This window comes from Lycium ferocissimum, chromosome 12 (genome assembly GCF_029784015.1).
Source record: "Lycium ferocissimum isolate CSIRO_LF1 chromosome 12, AGI_CSIRO_Lferr_CH_V1, whole genome shotgun sequence".
NCBI classification, from domain to species: Eukaryota; Viridiplantae; Streptophyta; class Magnoliopsida; order Solanales; family Solanaceae; genus Lycium; species Lycium ferocissimum.
This window is the reverse complement of record NC_081353.1, coordinates 31,241,075-31,260,092: the sequence shown is the minus strand read 5'-3', so window position 1 is coordinate 31,260,092 and position 19,018 is coordinate 31,241,075. Positions and strand designations below refer to the sequence as shown.

The 19,018-nt window shown below is 34.1% G+C and overlaps 2 protein-coding genes across 2 annotated transcripts; one reads left to right on the top strand and one right to left on the bottom strand.

The window, feature by feature from the left end:
• Positions 1 to 1,835: 1,835 nt before the first annotated feature.
• LOC132039206 (uncharacterized) lies at positions 1,836 to 5,920 on the top strand. Its single transcript, XM_059429743.1, has 3 exons — positions 1,836 to 3,533; positions 4,371 to 4,916; positions 5,471 to 5,920. Exons 1-3 carry the CDS (start codon positions 3,236 to 3,238, stop codon positions 5,698 to 5,700), a joined length of 1,074 nt encoding a protein of 357 aa, XP_059285726.1. The 5' UTR covers positions 1,836 to 3,235; the 3' UTR covers positions 5,701 to 5,920.
• Positions 5,921 to 7,374: 1,454 nt separating this feature from the next.
• On the bottom strand, positions 7,375 to 16,670 carry LOC132041081 (uncharacterized). The gene is made up of 6 exons (XM_059431856.1): positions 16,337 to 16,670; positions 13,469 to 13,750; positions 13,214 to 13,387; positions 12,559 to 12,665; positions 9,420 to 9,754; positions 7,375 to 8,207 (listed from the first exon to the last, which is right to left on the bottom strand). Exons 1-6 carry the CDS (start codon positions 16,448 to 16,450, stop codon positions 7,651 to 7,653), a joined length of 1,569 nt encoding a protein of 522 aa, XP_059287839.1. The 5' UTR covers positions 16,451 to 16,670; the 3' UTR covers positions 7,375 to 7,650.
• Positions 16,671 to 19,018: the final 2,348 nt, after the last annotated feature.

Genomic DNA, 19,018 nt, shown 5'->3' with positions numbered 1-19,018 from the left:
TAAAAATAACTAAGAGAGATTACAAGTCTTTATCAGTTTAAGATTGCAAAATCAGAACTTTCTATAATTATAAATTGTCAGAGATTCTAGCTCCCTTTTTTCTTTTCTTTTTTTTTAAAAGTAATTCTTAATTTTTTTTATTTCCCTCTAGAGAATAAAACGGTCAAGAAACCACAATTCAAATTATAATATCATAGGTTCTGTGTGACCTACTCCTCTTTGCTACTTATAGTTGGATTTTTTTTCATTTCGTTTCAACAATGAAAAAAGAAAGAAAGAGAAATTCCACCTTTTTCCTACTAGACTAGATATAATTAATACCTAAAAGAGATTTATGCCAACTACTCCCTCCATCTCAAATTATCAGTATTTTTTTTAACACGCTTCTTAAGAAATAAAAATTATGATGGATATTTGATTATTTTACCCTTATTTATGTCTACGTTATATCACTCTCCATTAATTATTTACTCTACTTATGTGTCAAAATTAAAAAAAAATATTATTTACTTGTTAAACTTCTAAAACGATAAATAATTTGAGATAATTATTTCTATTAACTACGACAGATAATTTGAAATTTTGTTTTCGTATTTATTTTACTTTTAGTTTCTCTAGGTCGGTTAGGTTAACTTAAAATATTTTCACATAATTAAATGTCCCCTAAAAATAAACAAAATGGACCCCACAACCAAAACCTTTAAAAGCCAATTTTACCATTCTTTTTTCTCCAAAAATAAACCTTTTTTTTCTTTGAAATTGGAACTCTCTTTTTTTTTTTTTTTGGTTCTTGTTAATCCACCGCCCTTCAAGATTTCAATATTTAATGCTTAATTAGTGTCTCCTAATTACTTTTTTCACTCCCTTTAATAATCTGCAAAAAGGTACCTTCTTTTTCCTATTTTTTTTTAAATTTTTTTTATATTAATCAAGAACTGATTATATTGTTGATTTTGGTATTATTCTATCTTTTTTTGGAAAAATTTTAAGTATTATATTCTGTATTTGGTTTTTGATGTTTATTTTGGTATTTTTAGACACCCAATATGGCTTGTTTAAATTTTCTAGATTAATCAAGAACTGATTATGCTGTTGATTTTGGTATTATTCTATTATTTGCTAAGTATTATATTATGGGTATTTGAGTTTTTGATGTTTATTGGATTTTTAGACACTCATGTTTTTTTTTTTTTTTTTCAAAAAGGTACCTTCTTTTTTCTATTTTGTAATTTTTAGATTAATCAAGAACTAATTATGCTGTTGATTTTGGTATTATTCTATTATTTGCTAAGTATTATATTATGGGTATTTGATTTTTTGATGTTTATTGGATTTTTAGACACTCATGTTTTTTTTTTTTTTCAAAAAGGTACCTTCTTTTTTCTATTTTTGTAATTTTTAGATTAATCAAGAACTGATTATTATGCTGTTTATTTTGGTATTATTCTATTATTTGCTAAGTATTATATTATGGGTATTTGATTTTTTGATGTTTATTGGATTTTTAGACACTCATGTTTTTTTTTTTTCAAAAAGGTACCTTCTTTTTTCTATTTTTGTAATTTTTAGATTAATCAAGAACTGATTATTATGCTGTTTATTTTGGTATTATTCTATTATTTGCTAAGTATTATATTATGGGTATTTGAGTTTTTGATGTTTATTGGATTTTTAGACACTCATGTTTTTTTTTTTTTTTTTTCAAAAAGGTACCTTCTTTTTTATATTTTTGTAATTTTTAGATTAATCAAGAACTGATTATGCTGTTGATTTTGGTATTATTCTATTATTTGCTAAGTATTATATTATGGGTATTTGAGTTTTTGATGTTTATTGGATTTTTAGACACTCATGTTTTTTTTGTTTTTTTTCAAAAAGGTACCTTCTTTTTTCTATTTTTGTAATTTTTAGATTAATCAAGAACTGATTATTATGCTGTTTATTTTGGTATTATTGTGTTAAGTATTGTGGTCTGGGTATTTTAGTTTTTGATGTTTATTGGTATTTTTAGACACCCATATGGCTTTTTTCTTAAAAAGTTTCTATTTTTGAAATTTTTAGATAGATCAAGAACTGATTATGCTGTCGATTTTGGTATTATTCTGCTTCTTTTTTTTTTTTTTTTTTTTTTTTTTTTGGGAGTTTTTCATATATGGTCTGAATTTTCGATGTTTCGTGGTAATTTTTGGATACCCATATGGCTTTCTTGAAGTTTTCTATGTTCATTTTTTCAAAAAAGTTGAGTTCTTGTGTTTTTAAGGGTGTGTTAGGTTACTGTAGCTTTTATTTGTAGTTGTTATGAATTGTATGTGAATTTGAATCATATATTATACGTTAAGACGCGGAGAATGTTTTTTGTCTGTGAACCTGTTGGTTATTTGTGGCAGTATTAAGTGTAATAATCTGAGAATAGGATTAACTGGTGGATATAGTTAATAGAGACAGCCATATAAGTCCTGTTTGATTCTCATAGGTTTTGATAGTGATCCTTTTTAGATGTAATAAACTAGATGATTTATTGGTTGATATAGTTAATAGAGACCTGTTCTATATAAATTTGCAATGTTTTTATGCCAACCTTTTGTTTCTTTGTAGCAACAACAACAACAACATACCCAATGAAATCCCACAGTGTGTAGCAGTTTTGGTTTTAATAATTGGTAACAGTATTACTTGGTGGGTAAATCTAATAAAGGGAAAAACTTAGTGCCTATTATGAACAATTTTTGAGCAATTGATTCATTTATAATCTATGTTTGGACTGTTAGCAATGAATAATATGCATGTGCTGCAGATGCTATTAGGGTCGTTTGGTTGCTGGTTAGAGTTATGCAGGGATTAGTTATCCATGTATTAGTTATTCCACCTTCTACCCTGCATAAAATAATACATAGATTCCTTCATAACTTATACATGTATTAGTTGTGCGGGATTGTAAACTGGTAACCAAACACCGTACTTGTTGTGCTGAATTTTATACATAGCAACTAAAATGCTACCAAACATGGTACTAGTTTAATACATGAATAATTCATTTCCTGACCAGCAACCAAACGACCCCTATGGTTTTACATTTCAGCAATATGTGACCTGTTGTTGTGGTTTATTGCAGCAGCAAGAAACAAGTCTGTTGTGGATCCATTAAAACTTGGAGGGCTGTTGTTGCTGAGGTGATTGGGGCTTACATTAGCTTTTTCATTGAACAAAGCATTTCAAGTTCATCCAACCATCGAACATGGTTGGCAGCCCTTTAAGTCGGAAATGTAAAACGAAAAGCTCCATATGTAGTGAAGTTAAAGAAAACCAGTTAGAAGGAGCACTTCCTACTTCGGTGTTATCTGTTGGGAGATCTAGCAAGAAGGACGCCCAAATTCTAAAGAAGAATTCATCACATGCTTTAAGCACAAAAGCTTTGTGTGGAACAGAAACCGAAAGCACACGTGAGTTGAGTAGCGCTGAGACAAAGAATAGAAGTTCATTTTCCTCTCCTACAATTAGTTCTTCCAAAAAAACTTATACAGAAAAGCAAAAAGGTAAGAGTAAATTTTCTTTCCTCTCATGCAATATACTTTGATAAAGCTTACCTCAAAAAAAATATACTTTGATAAAGCATGTGTAGTTGACTATAGCTTAGCTCTTGTCAAGCATGACTTTTTGTTTTATCAAATTACTTGTTTGTTCATTTCGGCATGAAGGCGTTAGCCTTTAACTACAGATGACATCTTCTCTTTTTTGCTAAAACTCTTTGTGCAGTTACATGAATATATTATCCGTTGAAATCAGCTGAAATTTATAATCATACCATCATTTAGGTGCTAGTGGAGAAACAGAGATATTCCTATAATTCAGTCTTGATTTATGTAAAAGGGGGCAAGATTTAGGTAAAAGGGGAGAAATTGTTATTAGTGAGGGCACTACTATGACTTCTTAGTTTGTTTGACTTCCATATCTTTGGTTGTGAGACCTTATACTATCCGTTTGCTTTCCTTGATCAACAGAGATTCAGTCTTGATTTATGTTTCGTTTTCATCCTCCGAAATGTTCATGTCTGGTGCTAGGCAACATACTCAGAGAAAGTAGAGTTCATATTAAGGGGATACATGAATGATATGGTACTTGAGGGTGTCTCTAAGCATTGATTTGCATTTTTTTTTTTTCATTATATAAATAATCTATATATCCGTCTAACAATTTCACTTGGTGGGTTTACATATACTCATAATTGTTATGATTAAATTGAGAAGGATCTTTTCGTTGAATTTTTTTTTCAAGTATAGAGCAAAACTGGGGATGAAATTATTTGGAGTATTTTGTTCCAACTATTGCTTCAGGAGATTTCTAACATTAATTACTAACTACTGGTGATACAGTCCAAGTCCAGCAAATCAAGCCAAGGTTAAAAAAAGATTTGGAATCAGAAACAGCTAAGACAAGCCAAGTGAAAGATATTCCTGCTCCTAGAAGACCACCCTTGCCTGTACCTGCTCCTAGAAGACCACCCTTGCCTGTACCTAAGAAAATCAAGAAGATTTCAGCTCCGCCTCAGGTCCTAAAGGAAATAACGCCCATCAAGACTTCTATCCATCAATCACCAGAAACAGCTAGACATACAAAGACACAGAGCAAAGCTCCCGTCCTTCAATCCAAATCTCAAAAGGCTCCAACTTCACAGCTTCCACAGAAAAGGATCCTCAACCAGAGTTCTGTAAGGCAATCTGAGCCATCTAAAGAATATGTTAGAAGGTCTGGGACCCAGAAAACATCGGTTCCTCCCCAGGCTTTGGCGGGAAAGACAAGGATTACGGCCTCCATCGGGAAGTCTAAATCATCCACAAGTACCAAGGAGCCTTCAAGAATTAGAGAGACATACTTAGGACATGAAGAGCCCAAGCCCGTTCATCATATTGTGTGGGAAGGTATGTCCAAGATTTTCTCTCGTCATCTGTACTTGTAAATGTTCAAGTCAGTGTTTGTAAAGAGGTTTTTAGAGACCACCATCTAGGATAGGAAAAAGCTTAATTTTATTCTTAAGCAAACTAGAGGCGGAGCCAAGATTTTTAATTGAGGGGTTCTTGACTATAGTCGTTTTTGCTTACTGGGTTCTGAATAGATTACTTATACATATTAAATGATTTTTTTTAAATTAATGTAGAGCTTGAGCCAAAGTTATTGTGTTCTGCCGAACCCGTAAATACTACATTGGCTTCGCCCCTGAAGCAAACAGGATTAGCAGGCTTTTTACAGAATTCTAAGCAATCCTAAAGCTATTAATTGTTAGACATCCTATACACAGTCATACTATAGATTATGTGGCAAAGTTGATTTGCTTGGTTTTTCTGGGATGTGCACAACGAACAATATGATTTCAATTACATGAATCCTTGTGCTGCACCATGTTAATTTGCTGTTTTAGTGCAAATTCTGTTTTCTGCTTTAGTGCAACTTCTGACCAATAATTTGTAAATTGCAGGTCCAGAAGAAACATTTCATTCCTCTGGAATCATTTGCCCGCTATGCGAAAATGATGTCTCTGACATGCCTGATGAATATGAAGATGAATATTATGACGATATTGAGCCTTCAGTTTTCCCGAGTGTTGCTATTTTGCCATGTGGACATTCTTTCCACGCCGAATGCTTGGAACGCATTACCCCTGAAGAAAACTCTAGTGATCCTCCATGCTTTTTTTGTCTCAGTTGATGCCTTGAGCCTCAATCAATTTGTTGAGGGTATTCTTGAAGCAGCTTGAAGTAATTTTGCCAAGTGTACAGATTCCTTATAGTTCAAAATCAGCTGCTCATTTTGTTCTCATTTTTTGTCAATATATAAATAGAAACATTCTACAGGCTAAATTTTCAACATTATTTGTGAGATTTTATATGCTTATTGAAAAGTTTTCAGTGCTTCAGTTTTGGCATGAGCTCTTACTTTCTTCATTTCCTATTAACCATGGTTTTTGTTTTGTACTTCTAGAGTTTTTATGACACCAAAAATCTGGTGTAATGTGTGGCTATTGACAGTATAGTTGTATATAGTGATGAGGTTATTTGTTGAAAGTCATGTAAGTAGTGTACAAGCCTTGCAAAATAGAGTTCTTTTAAGGATTAAGAGTAGATCAGTGGGAGAATCTTGAGTTTGGTTAGGTCATTTTGATGACTTCCCTGTTTGTTTAGGTCATTTTGATGACTTCCCTGCTAAAAGTGTCGCTCTTTAGGAGAGTATAATGGCAACACTCCAAGCAGGTAGAATTTTTCTTCTAACAATTCTTTATTTGGATTTTACTCCTAAAACAATCCCTTAATTGATATGTCACAGATTCCGATATGGAGCATAGATATATACGTGAAAATCTACTAACATTTCAAGTTTGAACCCATAATTTTAGAAGCACAATGAGTTCAATGCTAAGAATTTTAAAGGTTGAATATATCAAATTTAAATCTTGGATTGATTTTGTGGATGGAGAAAGTCATTGATATTTGATATTAAGGTATCAAGGTGGTCGAAGGAGGAGGAAGATGTACAAAGAGGTCCTTTGATGTAGAGCAATATGGATTATTTCCATATTTTGGCATTACGGAAACACGAATTCATGATTATCGAAGTTTTTCCTATGCATAGATTTTTTGAACTTCAGTCGGCGGCTCTGGTTGGCCTAAAATTTGGTGGGTCAATCAGAAATGGTCCGATGACCAATACCCATCGCTTTGCTACAACTAACTTCATTTTTTGCTTTCTGAGGTCATGAAGCACGAATTCACGATTATCAGAGTTTTTTGTGTATTAGTACATAGATTTTTCGAAATTTGGTCGAGAGAATTCGATTGGCCTGAAATTTGATCTGTCCATCAAAACACCCTAGTGACCTATACTCATCGCTTAGCCACGACTAACGCCTTTTCTTTTGACATTTCGGGTCATGAAACATGAAATCATGATTATCAAAGTTTCTCATGTGTACTACATAGATTTTCCGGTATTTGGTCGACGAACTCCGATTGGTCTGAACTATAGTAGGTCCATCAAAAAACAGCCCGGTGACCCGAGAATTTAAATGTGCACGTATTCATCTACATGGGAACTTTCAAAATTCACTTGTTTTATTACTCGTACTGATTGGAATAAACATGATATTAAAGGAGGGTATACTAGAATCGACATTAGGTTATATAGCACTGCATAAAAATAGCCAACATGAATCAAACAATGCAGCACTTGATGTTCAACTACTTTTAATCAACTCTTCTCAAATGAGTTGCTAATATAATCAATCTCAAAGTAAAGAAATCAAATTCTCCAACGATTCTATGATAAAAGGGTAGAAGGTTATATTTTCACGTATTCAACTAACTAAAACTTTTCAGAACAATCATCCCAATGGGAACTTATCCCTAAACTGGGACAATGACAATAATTTATATTAATTGACCTAACCCATGTACAACAATATAATGTTATGCTCTTCAGCCAAAGGTGAAAAACATAAATCTTACAACTATAACACAGTTATGAAGACAAATTTTCACCAATCATCAAAAGAATCTTGATATCCCAATTTTTCTCCATGTATAATGTCCTCCGAATCCCAAGGAATGCGCTTCCAAATGACTTCCTGGGAGCACTTTAGTACATTTTTCAACAAAAGAATCGCTATCTGGCCTGGTTTTCGTCATCTTCAGCAATGTCGAATAGGAACTTTGGAAGGGATGCAATACGAGGAAGATGAAGGAGCAAGTCGCCAAAGGAGTCTCTCCTTGGAATACTTTGTGCCGGCTTACCACCATCAAAATCCTTGGTGTTCTCTTCGTCATTTCCCTTGCTGCTCTCGCATGCAGAAGAGCTACAAGCATCGTTAGATTGAACAGGTTTTTGCAGATGATTTTCTCCATTAGGATCCTGCAAGAGGCAGCACAGAGAGTTGACTTTCTTCATGAGAGATTTCTCGTCTGAAGCAGTTGTATATTGAGTGTCGCTCAGCCACATCTGTGCAATGTCCTCCAACATGCCCTTGCATTCTAAGGCATCATCAGACTGCAAACTTCCAGAATTAATCTGTTCTGAGATGCAGCTTTCAATGTGGCTAACAAGGTCTGTCATAGACATGGATGGACGAAGTCCTGGCACCTTCAACTGCTCCAAGTTCCGCATCCCGTGGGAATCATATCCTACGCTGTTTGCATTCTCCCCAACAGCACGTGTATCCATCACTGAAGATCAGAAGAATAATCATCAAGGACATATGGCATAACAGCTTCCATCGCACAGAAAATCTACTAATGTACGTTAAGTGTAAAAATAACCCAGTATCAAAATACTTAGTACCCTAACTTCAACAACTTCCAACAGATATAGAAAGGTTATGTTGCTTGGACTATTCAAAAATGTCGACGGGTGCGTATGAGATTCTCCAAAAGTAGCGCATTTTTGGAGAACCCAACACGGGTGCCGCAACGTTTTTGGGGAGTCCGAGCAACAGCATAATATGGAATGCTAGCTAATCTAATTTCATTTGTTATCTAAACCTTTGTTTTTTAATCAGGTAAAAGTGTTATCTAAGCCTCTGTTTAGCAAACGTGCAACTTTGGATCAATCCAGACCACGAAGTTACAAATTGTAGGGAAACGCCAACATCAACAAATTAGAGAAGGCACATGGATTGTCACCTATGTTAATTTATTTGATTGTCTAATACCTCTGTTTACTGAACTATATGCAACTTCTGATCATTCCTGACCCAGAAATTACAAATTGTAGGAATGACAGAAATTTTAAACATAATCTTACAATTCATGAACTTAAAGATCAAAGTAGGAATGTCACCAAAGATCTCAAAAACCATTATTCAATCAGAAAGATAAATTTATATCCATGTTTAAAGCAAAAGATTATCTTACCAATCTCTCACCTCAGGAGCAGATATTAGACAGAGATATGAACAGAGGAAAAGAAGATGGCACAAGTAGTCCATGAAGAAAAACTATACAGAGAGAAGTGGAGAAAAATGAGTCTGAAGAGGGAAATGGAATGATGGCATCAAACATTATAGGGGTGGAGGAAAGGAGTTATGAAAGCCCAAGCGCACAACTAATTATCGAATCGAGGCATGTAAAATAGCCAGTATATGGAACATATATACCAGATTACTAGGCAATAGAATGGTTAGGATGCTAATTACCATTTTCCAAAAAAAAAAAAATTAAAAAAAATGGCTAGGATGGATGCGCATTGTACAAAAAGCTTAAATTGTGGTAACGACACTTCAAGCATGATTCTGACAAATGCATCACATTACCACTAACATAAAAAATAGCTTTAAGGTCTTTTCCCGCACTTTTTCGCACTTGCTATACATTTTCTTGTAGCTTAGAATAAACAATCTACACCTGGAATAATAAGAACAGATAGGAAGAACTATTTACCTGAGCTTGTAGAAGGGGCATCCCTAGCCAAACATTCAGGGGCTGCACCAAGGAGATCAGGTTGTTCAAAAGACACTGAAGACGACTGCGCAGCAGCAGGTGATGCTGCATCTTGGATGCTTGATAGTGGGGAACCCTTACCAGAATCAACAGGATCTAAGCCATGGGCATTCAATTCGTCAAGATTTTCAAACACAGTAGCTTTTTTATCAAAATATGGAGATTCCAAAGCTAATTCAGGCTGTTGGCTCAGAAAGTTGAGTCGCACGTCACATTGGATCAATTTTTCATAATGCTTATTCAAGACACCAGGTGCACACTGTAGGAAGTGTTGCCTGTACAGATCAAAAGAGTTATCACCAACAGCATTAGAAGCTAAACTACTGAACAGTGGTATACATAAGATGATTCAGTTATTCAATGTTTGGGGATTTTTAAGGTGGGGGAGCACACCCCATTGCTGATCTGGTTCCTCGATATTGGGCCTAACAGGGCAATATTCAATCCCTTTTTGGATGGGGAGCAGATGTTGCGATAACCCTACCCTAGAGATTATGCAGAAATATTACCCCTTCTCTCGGCCACTTTACTTTCAATTAAATTCATTATTATTATTAAAGATAATTATAGTATAACCGTCAAGAAGGGTAGCCTTGGTGTAACTGGTAAAGTTGCTGTCATGTGACCAGGAGGTCACGGGTTCGAGCCGTGGAAACAGCCTCTTGCAGAAATACAAGCAGAAATACAAAGTAAGGCTGCGTACAATAGACCCTTGTGGTCCGGCCCTTCCCCGGACCCCGCGCATAGCGAGAGCTTAGTGCACCGGGCTGCCCTATAGTATAACCGTCAAGAAAAATAATATTGGTCTGTTAACAATCTTACATGTAATTCTAGGAAAGAACAGTAAATGTTGTCTATCTATGAGCAAATATAAGTATAACTTGAATCGTGCAATCCACTGTCCTACGAAACTGTTTCAGCAGTGTGAAAGTTTCTTAGGATTAAACAAGCCTTCCTCTATCAAAGGGAGCAGGACCAAAAAAAATTTAAATTACAAAATCAGTAAGTTATAGAAGAGGAGTAGGTATGGTGAAGTGATAATAAGACTAACTATTGGTATTGAAATAATGACGACATAATTGAGTATAATAATAGGTGTAGGAAATGTGGTCATTCATTGGTGACAAGTGCACTATGACTAATCTCCTGAGCATGATACTTGCCACATTCTAGACAAAAGTTGAGGACACTTGTCAAAATCAAGACAAGTGTCCAATGACTAATCCACAAGCTAACGTTCTTTTGACATTTGTCCAATAACCAATTATTTTGAAATATTTTACCTTATCAACAATTCCTACATATTTCAAAAGAATTTTGGATTAAGGGTCAAAAACACATAAGCATCACCTTTTTTTGAGCTTCCTACCTAAATTCCTCAATATTGAGGTGTGTTTTGCAACCTAGTTGCTGCTAGTTCAGGTAGGAAAAGCAAACAACTGATAGTTGAGGTGTGTTTTGCAAACTAATTGGTGACAGTTTAGGTAGGAAACTCAAAAAAAGGTTACACTTGAGGTGTGTTTTTGACCAATAAGATATGAATATATCCCTTGTATACAGCTAGTTTGGCCATGTTTATGAATGAAAATACCTCGATTTAAAAAAAAAAAAAAAATTGAGTCAAAAAGTATGGATGAAATATAATATTTTTATTGTAAGTATGAGATTTCATCAATCCCATTTTGAGCCCCAAAATTTTGTTATTTGATGCGATTTTGCGCGAATAAGCCATGGATGTGCCAGAGACTTGGACAAATCTCATAGGAGTGACACCACTCCACTCTCATATAGGTGAATTCATTAAGTGTATATTGCTTTAAATACACCAAATTCATTAAGAGTTATAACTCTTCTCAATTAATAGCAGTCTCATTTGTTAGTACTTCAGTATCAATATCAACTTGTTTACCCATACGAACCTATTTCATGGGATTTCCTATCACATACGTCAGGTTACCATCTCCATTGACATCTTGTTGGCCTTAACCCCATTTCTTTGCATAGGTTTTTTTTATAAGGTAAAGTTCTATTAGTAAAGTACCGGGATGGTACAAAATAGTACATGACTGAGCATCCCACAACCAGACAAATCTACATATTCCCACCCAACAGATACAAGAAATCCAAGTATTGATACATACTCTCTATTATGCTACATTTAAACCAGAAATAAAAATTTCCATTAAGTTTATTCATAGTAATAATAATTGTTGCTTGACAATCACAATGTATGGTGGTTTTGTTATTTGAATTTTTGTGTTCCTGCTCCCTCTGATAGACAAAGGCTGTTTAATCCCAGGAAAAACCGCTGAAATAGCTTCTTAGGACAAATCATTGAGCAACTTTTTTTTTTTTTCCAAATCCCAGTAGAGATATAAAACACTAGGTGTTTTCTTCCCATCTGTCTAAGCCTTGGTGGCCAGAGTTACCCGAAACATGTGCTGGTGGGAGGTAGCTACCCTGTGGAATTAGTCGAGGTGTGCGCAAGCTATACTAGACACCACGGTTATAGAAAAAATGCATTGCACAACTCAAGCCATACTTATATTTAATCATAAATAAATTAACATTTATTGTTCCATTTTCTCCTTGTATTACTCCATCAAACCTACCCTCTTCCATAATTTGCTCGTTCCATTACTTAAATTTTATTGTTCCTGCTCCCTCTGATAAAGGCAGGGGGCGGAGCTAGCCCTTCGGCCGTGGGTTCGACCGAACCCAGTAGCTTTTGTCCGAACCATATATTTTATATTAATTTTTTATCGAATATGTATAAATTATTAATTTAGAACCCAGTAACTTTTAAGAATTAGAACCCCGAACCCACAAGCTTCGAATCCTGGCTCCGCCTCTAGATAAAGGGAGTGTTTAATCCTGGGGAAACTTTTTTCCCTTAGATAAATAATCTAGAAGGTCCGATCCCAAAACCCAAAGAAAGATTGCCCACATTGAGATGGTCTAACTTGATGAAAATAATTTTGAAGGTGGTCAGTACACACGTATCCAGCATGTGAATAAAACAACAAGATAAGACAAAATATTAATGGTCATTTCTTAACAGAAAGAAAAGATTATTTACCTATTCAAGCTAGCCTGGCCATCAGTGAAATCTGAAGTCGCTTGCCATAGAGTATGCTTTCTGGGTTGTGGATTTGTCTCCCTGAAGAAGAGGGGCTGTCGAGACAGCTGAATCACATAAAACCATAAGCTACAGACTGAAGATAACAGTACAATTTCTTACGTAACAAAAGAAGAACTAATACCAGTATAATATTCTTTCAAACATTAACAATGTTCAATTCACAGGATGAAGTATTTTTGCCTCGAAAGGTTCTTTTATAGGACATTATCAAAAATTCTTTTGTAGGAAAAAGAAGTATTCAGTATGGTGAAATTTGATCTTTTACTTATCTATTTGATGATGGTAATAAAAACACTTAAAATTAGGCACTTAAGAAATTAGTTTGGAGAGAGCACCCAAGGGGTGGCCTAGTGGTCAATGAAGTGTTGAAAATCATGAGGTCTATTTCAAATTCCAGAGGAGACAAAAAAACACTAGGTGATTTCTTCTCATCTGCTCAACTCTTGGTCGGCAGAGTTGCCCAGTAATTGTTGGTGGGAGGTAGCAGGTTCCTGGTAGAATTAGTAGAGGTGTGCGCGAGCTAGCCCCCGAACACCACCGTCATAAAAAATAAAAAAAAATAAAAAAAACAGGTTGGAGACTTATGCCTTACCACAATAGTCAAACTGCCTGTACCATTCTCTGGACAGTTCGCCTTCAGCCCCATGATATCTGACCACTGAATCTCAATTTTACTCTTGAGCCCACCATCAAGAATTTCCCAAACAAGCTTATGCTTGGCAAAGTAACACTTTGCCACCAAATCACCTTCATATCTAGATGCATACTAAAGCGAAATAAAAAATTAGCCAAAAGCAAATTATTCACGGATATTCAGATTACAGCACAGAAAGTTCATGGCAATTACTTCCCAAGACCCTATCCGTAGGAGTGAACCCGAAAAATTTGACGCCTTCAGCTTGTCAGTTGCTACTGAAGTGGCTGTACCCCTTGTTTCCTTATTGCTTACAGTAGTAGGGTTTTCAGGTGCTGAAGGTGCAATGGAGGAAGCATTGTTTTGTGACAGCCTCATCTGGATTAAATCTAACAAAGATGGACTCTTTCTCAATCTCAGTCCTAAAGGACTTGGCTCATCAAGTGGATTGTATTCTGGGGGAGGAACTGGAAATTCATCATTCCCAATATCCCACTGTTAAAAAAGCAGGAGATGAAGTTAGGTAGCTGAAAAATTGGAGCCCCTCGGTCACAAGTTCAATGCAAATAAAAACAAGTACAAAATAATATCCAGGAGACCACCTTTGCAACACCTGAAAACAAACTTAAAGGATCACGAAAACTTGGAAAAACAACTTCATAAAAAGACAAGGACTTTCTTTATCCCCGTAGAGCTAAATTATGCTGCATGTACCATAAAGCTAAGGCCTTATTCTCGATTCAAATACTAGACATCATGAAAGAGTGGAGTATGGTTACTGATATGAGCTTCCACTGTTGACCTCCTACAAGCAAGAACTTATGTATCTCAACAAGACATTAATATCTGTTCCAGTATTCCAGAAATGTTGGAACCCCTTTGGCCACTTGCTTATTTATTAACGGTTGCTTCACACATCGGATAATAGTGGAACCTCTTCCCTCTTTTTCCGAAGCCAAAAAGACTTTGACAGTAAAGTATGAAATCATATTCTCCCCTCATCTAAAACATAATAACTCCACAAAAACAAAGAGTGAAATAATAACTAAATTCTTAACCAAATACCTATGAGCTATCCTTTAAAAGTCATTGCTTCCAAGATTAGATCCTGAAAATCACGTCTTTCAATGCTAGTACTCAAATAAAGTACTTTCAGCTTGTTCTTTGCAAAAGATATCCTTCTGATTTGGTGAAATATCAAAAGATGACTGTCAATAAAAGAGTCTCCTCTTTTTTCGTCTGTGTGGTGAGGGCAATGCATATTGCTAAAAGAATCTAAAAAAGGTCATACTAATATGAACCGACAATATCCTAAACCAAAAACCAACCAACTCTCTTCGTAATACAGTTGAATTTCAATCTTATAACAACTAATTGATTACTCATGCACTCCCGACAGATCAATTCAAAAACATCCAATAAATTGTATCAGCTCTCTCTGAACTTTTAAAAAACCATCACAACCATTTCCTCACCTAAAATCACTTTCTTCTACCAGAAAAACAAAATCGACACTTCCAAATCAAATGACAAGAATACACAATAACACCAAACAACAACAACATACCCAGTGAAATCCCACAAAGTGGGGTCAGGGGAGGGTAGAATGTACGCAGACCTTACCCTTACCTTGGGAGGCAGAGAGGCTGTTTCCAGTGGACCCTTGGCACAAGGACAAGCAATTTAAAGCATTATAAAAAGTCATGGCAAAATATTATAAAAGCATGATAAAGCTACCTGAAAAAAAAGGAGTCATAACTACCACAAATTAATACAAGAAACAACAAATAGTGTCAGAAACACCAAACAACAATAAACTAAAAAAATTCTATTTTATAAACTCAAAACCGACCAACTCTATCTTCATTAAATAGTTGAACTTCAATCAAATAACAACTAATTCCTCATGCACTCCAAGAAAATCAACCCAAAAACATCCAATTAGTTTTACCAGCTCTTTGAACTTTACAAAAACCACAAGAACCATTTCCTCACCTATGCTTTCTTCCACCAGAAAAATAAAATCGACACTTCCAAGTCAAATGATAAGAATACACAATAACACCAAACAACAATAAACCAAAAAAACAAAAAAAGTCATTTTCTATGTTATAAACTCAAACGCAACGTCCTATTAGTTGCCATGTTTTCTTTGTTGTCATATTTCCTCTTTCATAACTACTTTGCTCTGCTAACTCAAGCCGAAGGTCTACCAAAAATAGCTTCTGCGTAAGGTCTGCTTACACTCTAACCCCCCCCCCCCCCATACCTCACTTATGTGATAACACTGGGTATGTTGTTGTTGCTGTAAAACCAACATACTCAGTGTTCATTCAATAGTTAAACTTCAATCAAATTACTACTCCCTCCGTCCCAAAAAAGATTGTCCTAGTTTGTCTTGGCACGCAGTTTAAGAAATAAAGGAAGACTTTTAAAATGTGTGGTTCAAAACAAGTCTTACATATTTGTGTGGCGGTAAATCATCTCATAAAATTAAATTATTTCTAAATATAGAAATGTGCCAATCTTTTTGGGACAAATTAATAAGAAAATAAGACATGTTTTTCGGACAGAGGGAGTACTATTTTTTTTTTAATGACAACAAAACCCGCAGCCGCTACCTTTCAGTGCACACATGTTTTCAGCTTTTTTGAGTGTTTGATTGGTCAGTTTAAAGTCATTTTATGCTTAAAATAAGCCCAAAAAAATAATTGAGCCCGTTTGGCTTAGCCCAACTTATTTTTTTGACTTATAAATTATTTCCAGCTTATAAGCTGCTTTTTTTAAGCCTATCCAAACAGGCTCTAAATCCCACTCCTCTGTAATAGCCGCAAGCCACACAGAAGAAATAATAACCTGCACTAGACAAGCCTCGTGCGACGAGCTCAACCAAGAAAGCAAATCCCCCACTATTGTAGCCATGAGGTTTCGAACCTAAAACCTCCGTTATAAAAATCTCATGCTCAACCAACTTAGCCACCCTTGCGGATATTACTACTAATTCTATTTTATAACTAAGAATACTTTCGATCATTTAGTGAAACATTTTACAAAAAAAAAAAAAAAAAAAAAAAAAAGAACCTGATTAAGGTTGGAAGAACACTTGGAACGTTTAGTAAGAGGAGCATGTTCATCTTCAAGAGAATCTTCAACTTCAAATTTTACACCAAACGATTTCATCATCAACTCAATCATTAAAATTTGAAGAAAAAAAATTCCACAAAAAAAAAAAAAAAAAAAAATTGGAATTGGTTGAAGAGAAATTGAGAATTAAAAGGATAGTGATAAATTTGAAATCAGCGCCTAGGATTTATTGGATTTGAATTTTTAATTTGTAAAGTGTTAAGAATCCAAAAAACCCTAGGAGCATATAAAATTTGGGATTCTTTCTTTTCTTATTGAAAAAATGTGGAAATGTTAGTTATTTTTTTACTATATATATACTAAGTGAAAATAAGAAAGAAAGTTTAAGTCCAATAATTGACTCAAACGTGAAAAATTGACTATTCTACCCTTTTCCTACCTTAAAAGGACCTACTCAACTAGGAAGGGGTGGGCATAGTTCGGGCGAACCTGAAATACAAATCGAAATCCGAACTTTTAGATATTTGGTTTATGAATTAAATTTAGGATTTTATGCCCTATAATCTTGTTTGTAAAATTTATGGATTTTGGATTGAATATCGGATTTAGTACTACTGATATTTTTGGATAACCGAAAATTCGAAATTTTTATGCCCTATAATCTTATTTGTAAAATTTATGGATATGGATTTTGAATGTGATATCGGATTTAGTACTTCTGATTTTTGGATATCCGAAAATTTGAACTTTTTATGCTTTATAATCTTATTTGAAAAATTTATGGATATGGATTTTGAATTTGATATCGGATTTAGTACTACTGATTTTTGGATATCCGAAATTTTTTATGTCTTGTAATCTTATATTCAGCCCTACTCATATCATATGTGCCCGATAATAATAAATTCAATTTTTAAAAGATCTGATAGATTAGAACCCTTATAGTATTAAGTTAAATGCGGAAAAACTATTAAGTGAATTGAGGTTGTTAATTGTTATGGCCTGTATTAAAGGCTCAAAAGTCAAACCGAAAATCCGATATATCCAAACCAATTAATCCAAAACCAAACTTGAATAATCCAATCCGAGCTTATTTGGATTTGATATGGATTGTAATTTCTTCAATCTAACTACTGAATATCCAAACCAAGTTTTTCATATCCAATCCGAACAATCCGAACGTCTATCCCTACAACTCGGTGTATTTTAATACATTAAAGGTTTTCAGGTAGGAAACAATTGATAGTTAGGATGAGAAACTCGCAAAATAAAAATAAAAATGTTAGTTTAGGTATGATTTTTTTTTTCATTAACTTAAAAATAAGTATTTTAGGCAATTGTGCTCTGCATTTTATCCATTGATTGATAGTTTTCTTTAGGACACCTTTTTAAATTGAGTGTTGTAACAGGAAATACATTATACATTTTGTGCATGCACACAAAATAATAAATATATGCTATACACCTCTTTTATAGAAGATTCATTACAAAAATATGGTCAATAAATATGCATTTGACGTATGTTCATTTTAATGTGTCACCTATAATTGAAAGTTCAATATTTCCACAAGATGAATGTGGAAAAAAAATTCAAATGTGGCGTGCAAGCATACAATTTGACGAGATCAAATGATCACGTTGAATAAAATGTGCTAAAGATACACATAAAAATATACGAGAAAAGGTCATTTGAGATGGTTTGATTTTGACCTACGTTGTTCTCCACATGCATATGAGTAGAGGATAAAAAGAAATAAGGTAGACGTAAAATTATCATAAAAGTGTTGGGATCGAACTAATAGGACGGTTTTTTTTTTTTTTTTGAAGTAACAACAATTATGGTAAAATTCAAATAAGGTAGGAAATTCAGGATAAACCCTAACAAAAAGATGTGTAATCTCATGAAATTCATACAAACCGAACAAGAAATTAAATAGGGTAAAAAAACATAAATTGTACGTTTACTTTAACTCTTATATTTGTTGAAGACTTTTAGAGAGATTTATCATTTATACGTTAGTAAAAAATACGAAAACTTCTAGTATTAGAAAACACGTTTCTTTTTATCAGAGGTTTTTCCCAATTTTTTTTCTTTTTCTATGTAATATTGGATTGAAAAGTGATATGAATATTGAACATTTATGTTATGGTACACTATTAATGGGCATAATTGTAACTTCACAGCCTATTAAATATGCACGTGACAGGTTGGCTTAAAAGTTGGAACTGGTAGGTGGGGTCCATACTCTTTACATCAGACGGGTAATGATTGGTGGGAAACGACACGTGTCATCTGATGGTGAAGTTACTTCTCTTACTTGGTTTTCTCTACTACTTTTTCACGTTTTTTTTTCCTTCTTTTTTCATGTAAAAGAAAAGTGTCAAATTGCCTTTGCTATCAAATATTAAGTAATTTTGTCTTTCCTAATAATTTGAGTCTAATTTTATCATTAGTTTTATTTCTGTCCTTGTTTTCTAGCGAAGTTATAACATAAAATATAATGTGTAATTTAAAATTATAACTAAAAGTAGAGAATGTAAGTTTGATCTTTTTTTCTCGAAATATTTTGATACATCACATCATTCATTTTACGTTGGGGTTTTATCATTACAATAAATGCGAGACGATTTGCTTACAGTAATGAAGATTTATTCGGTTTTAGCACTTGTTTTATTATT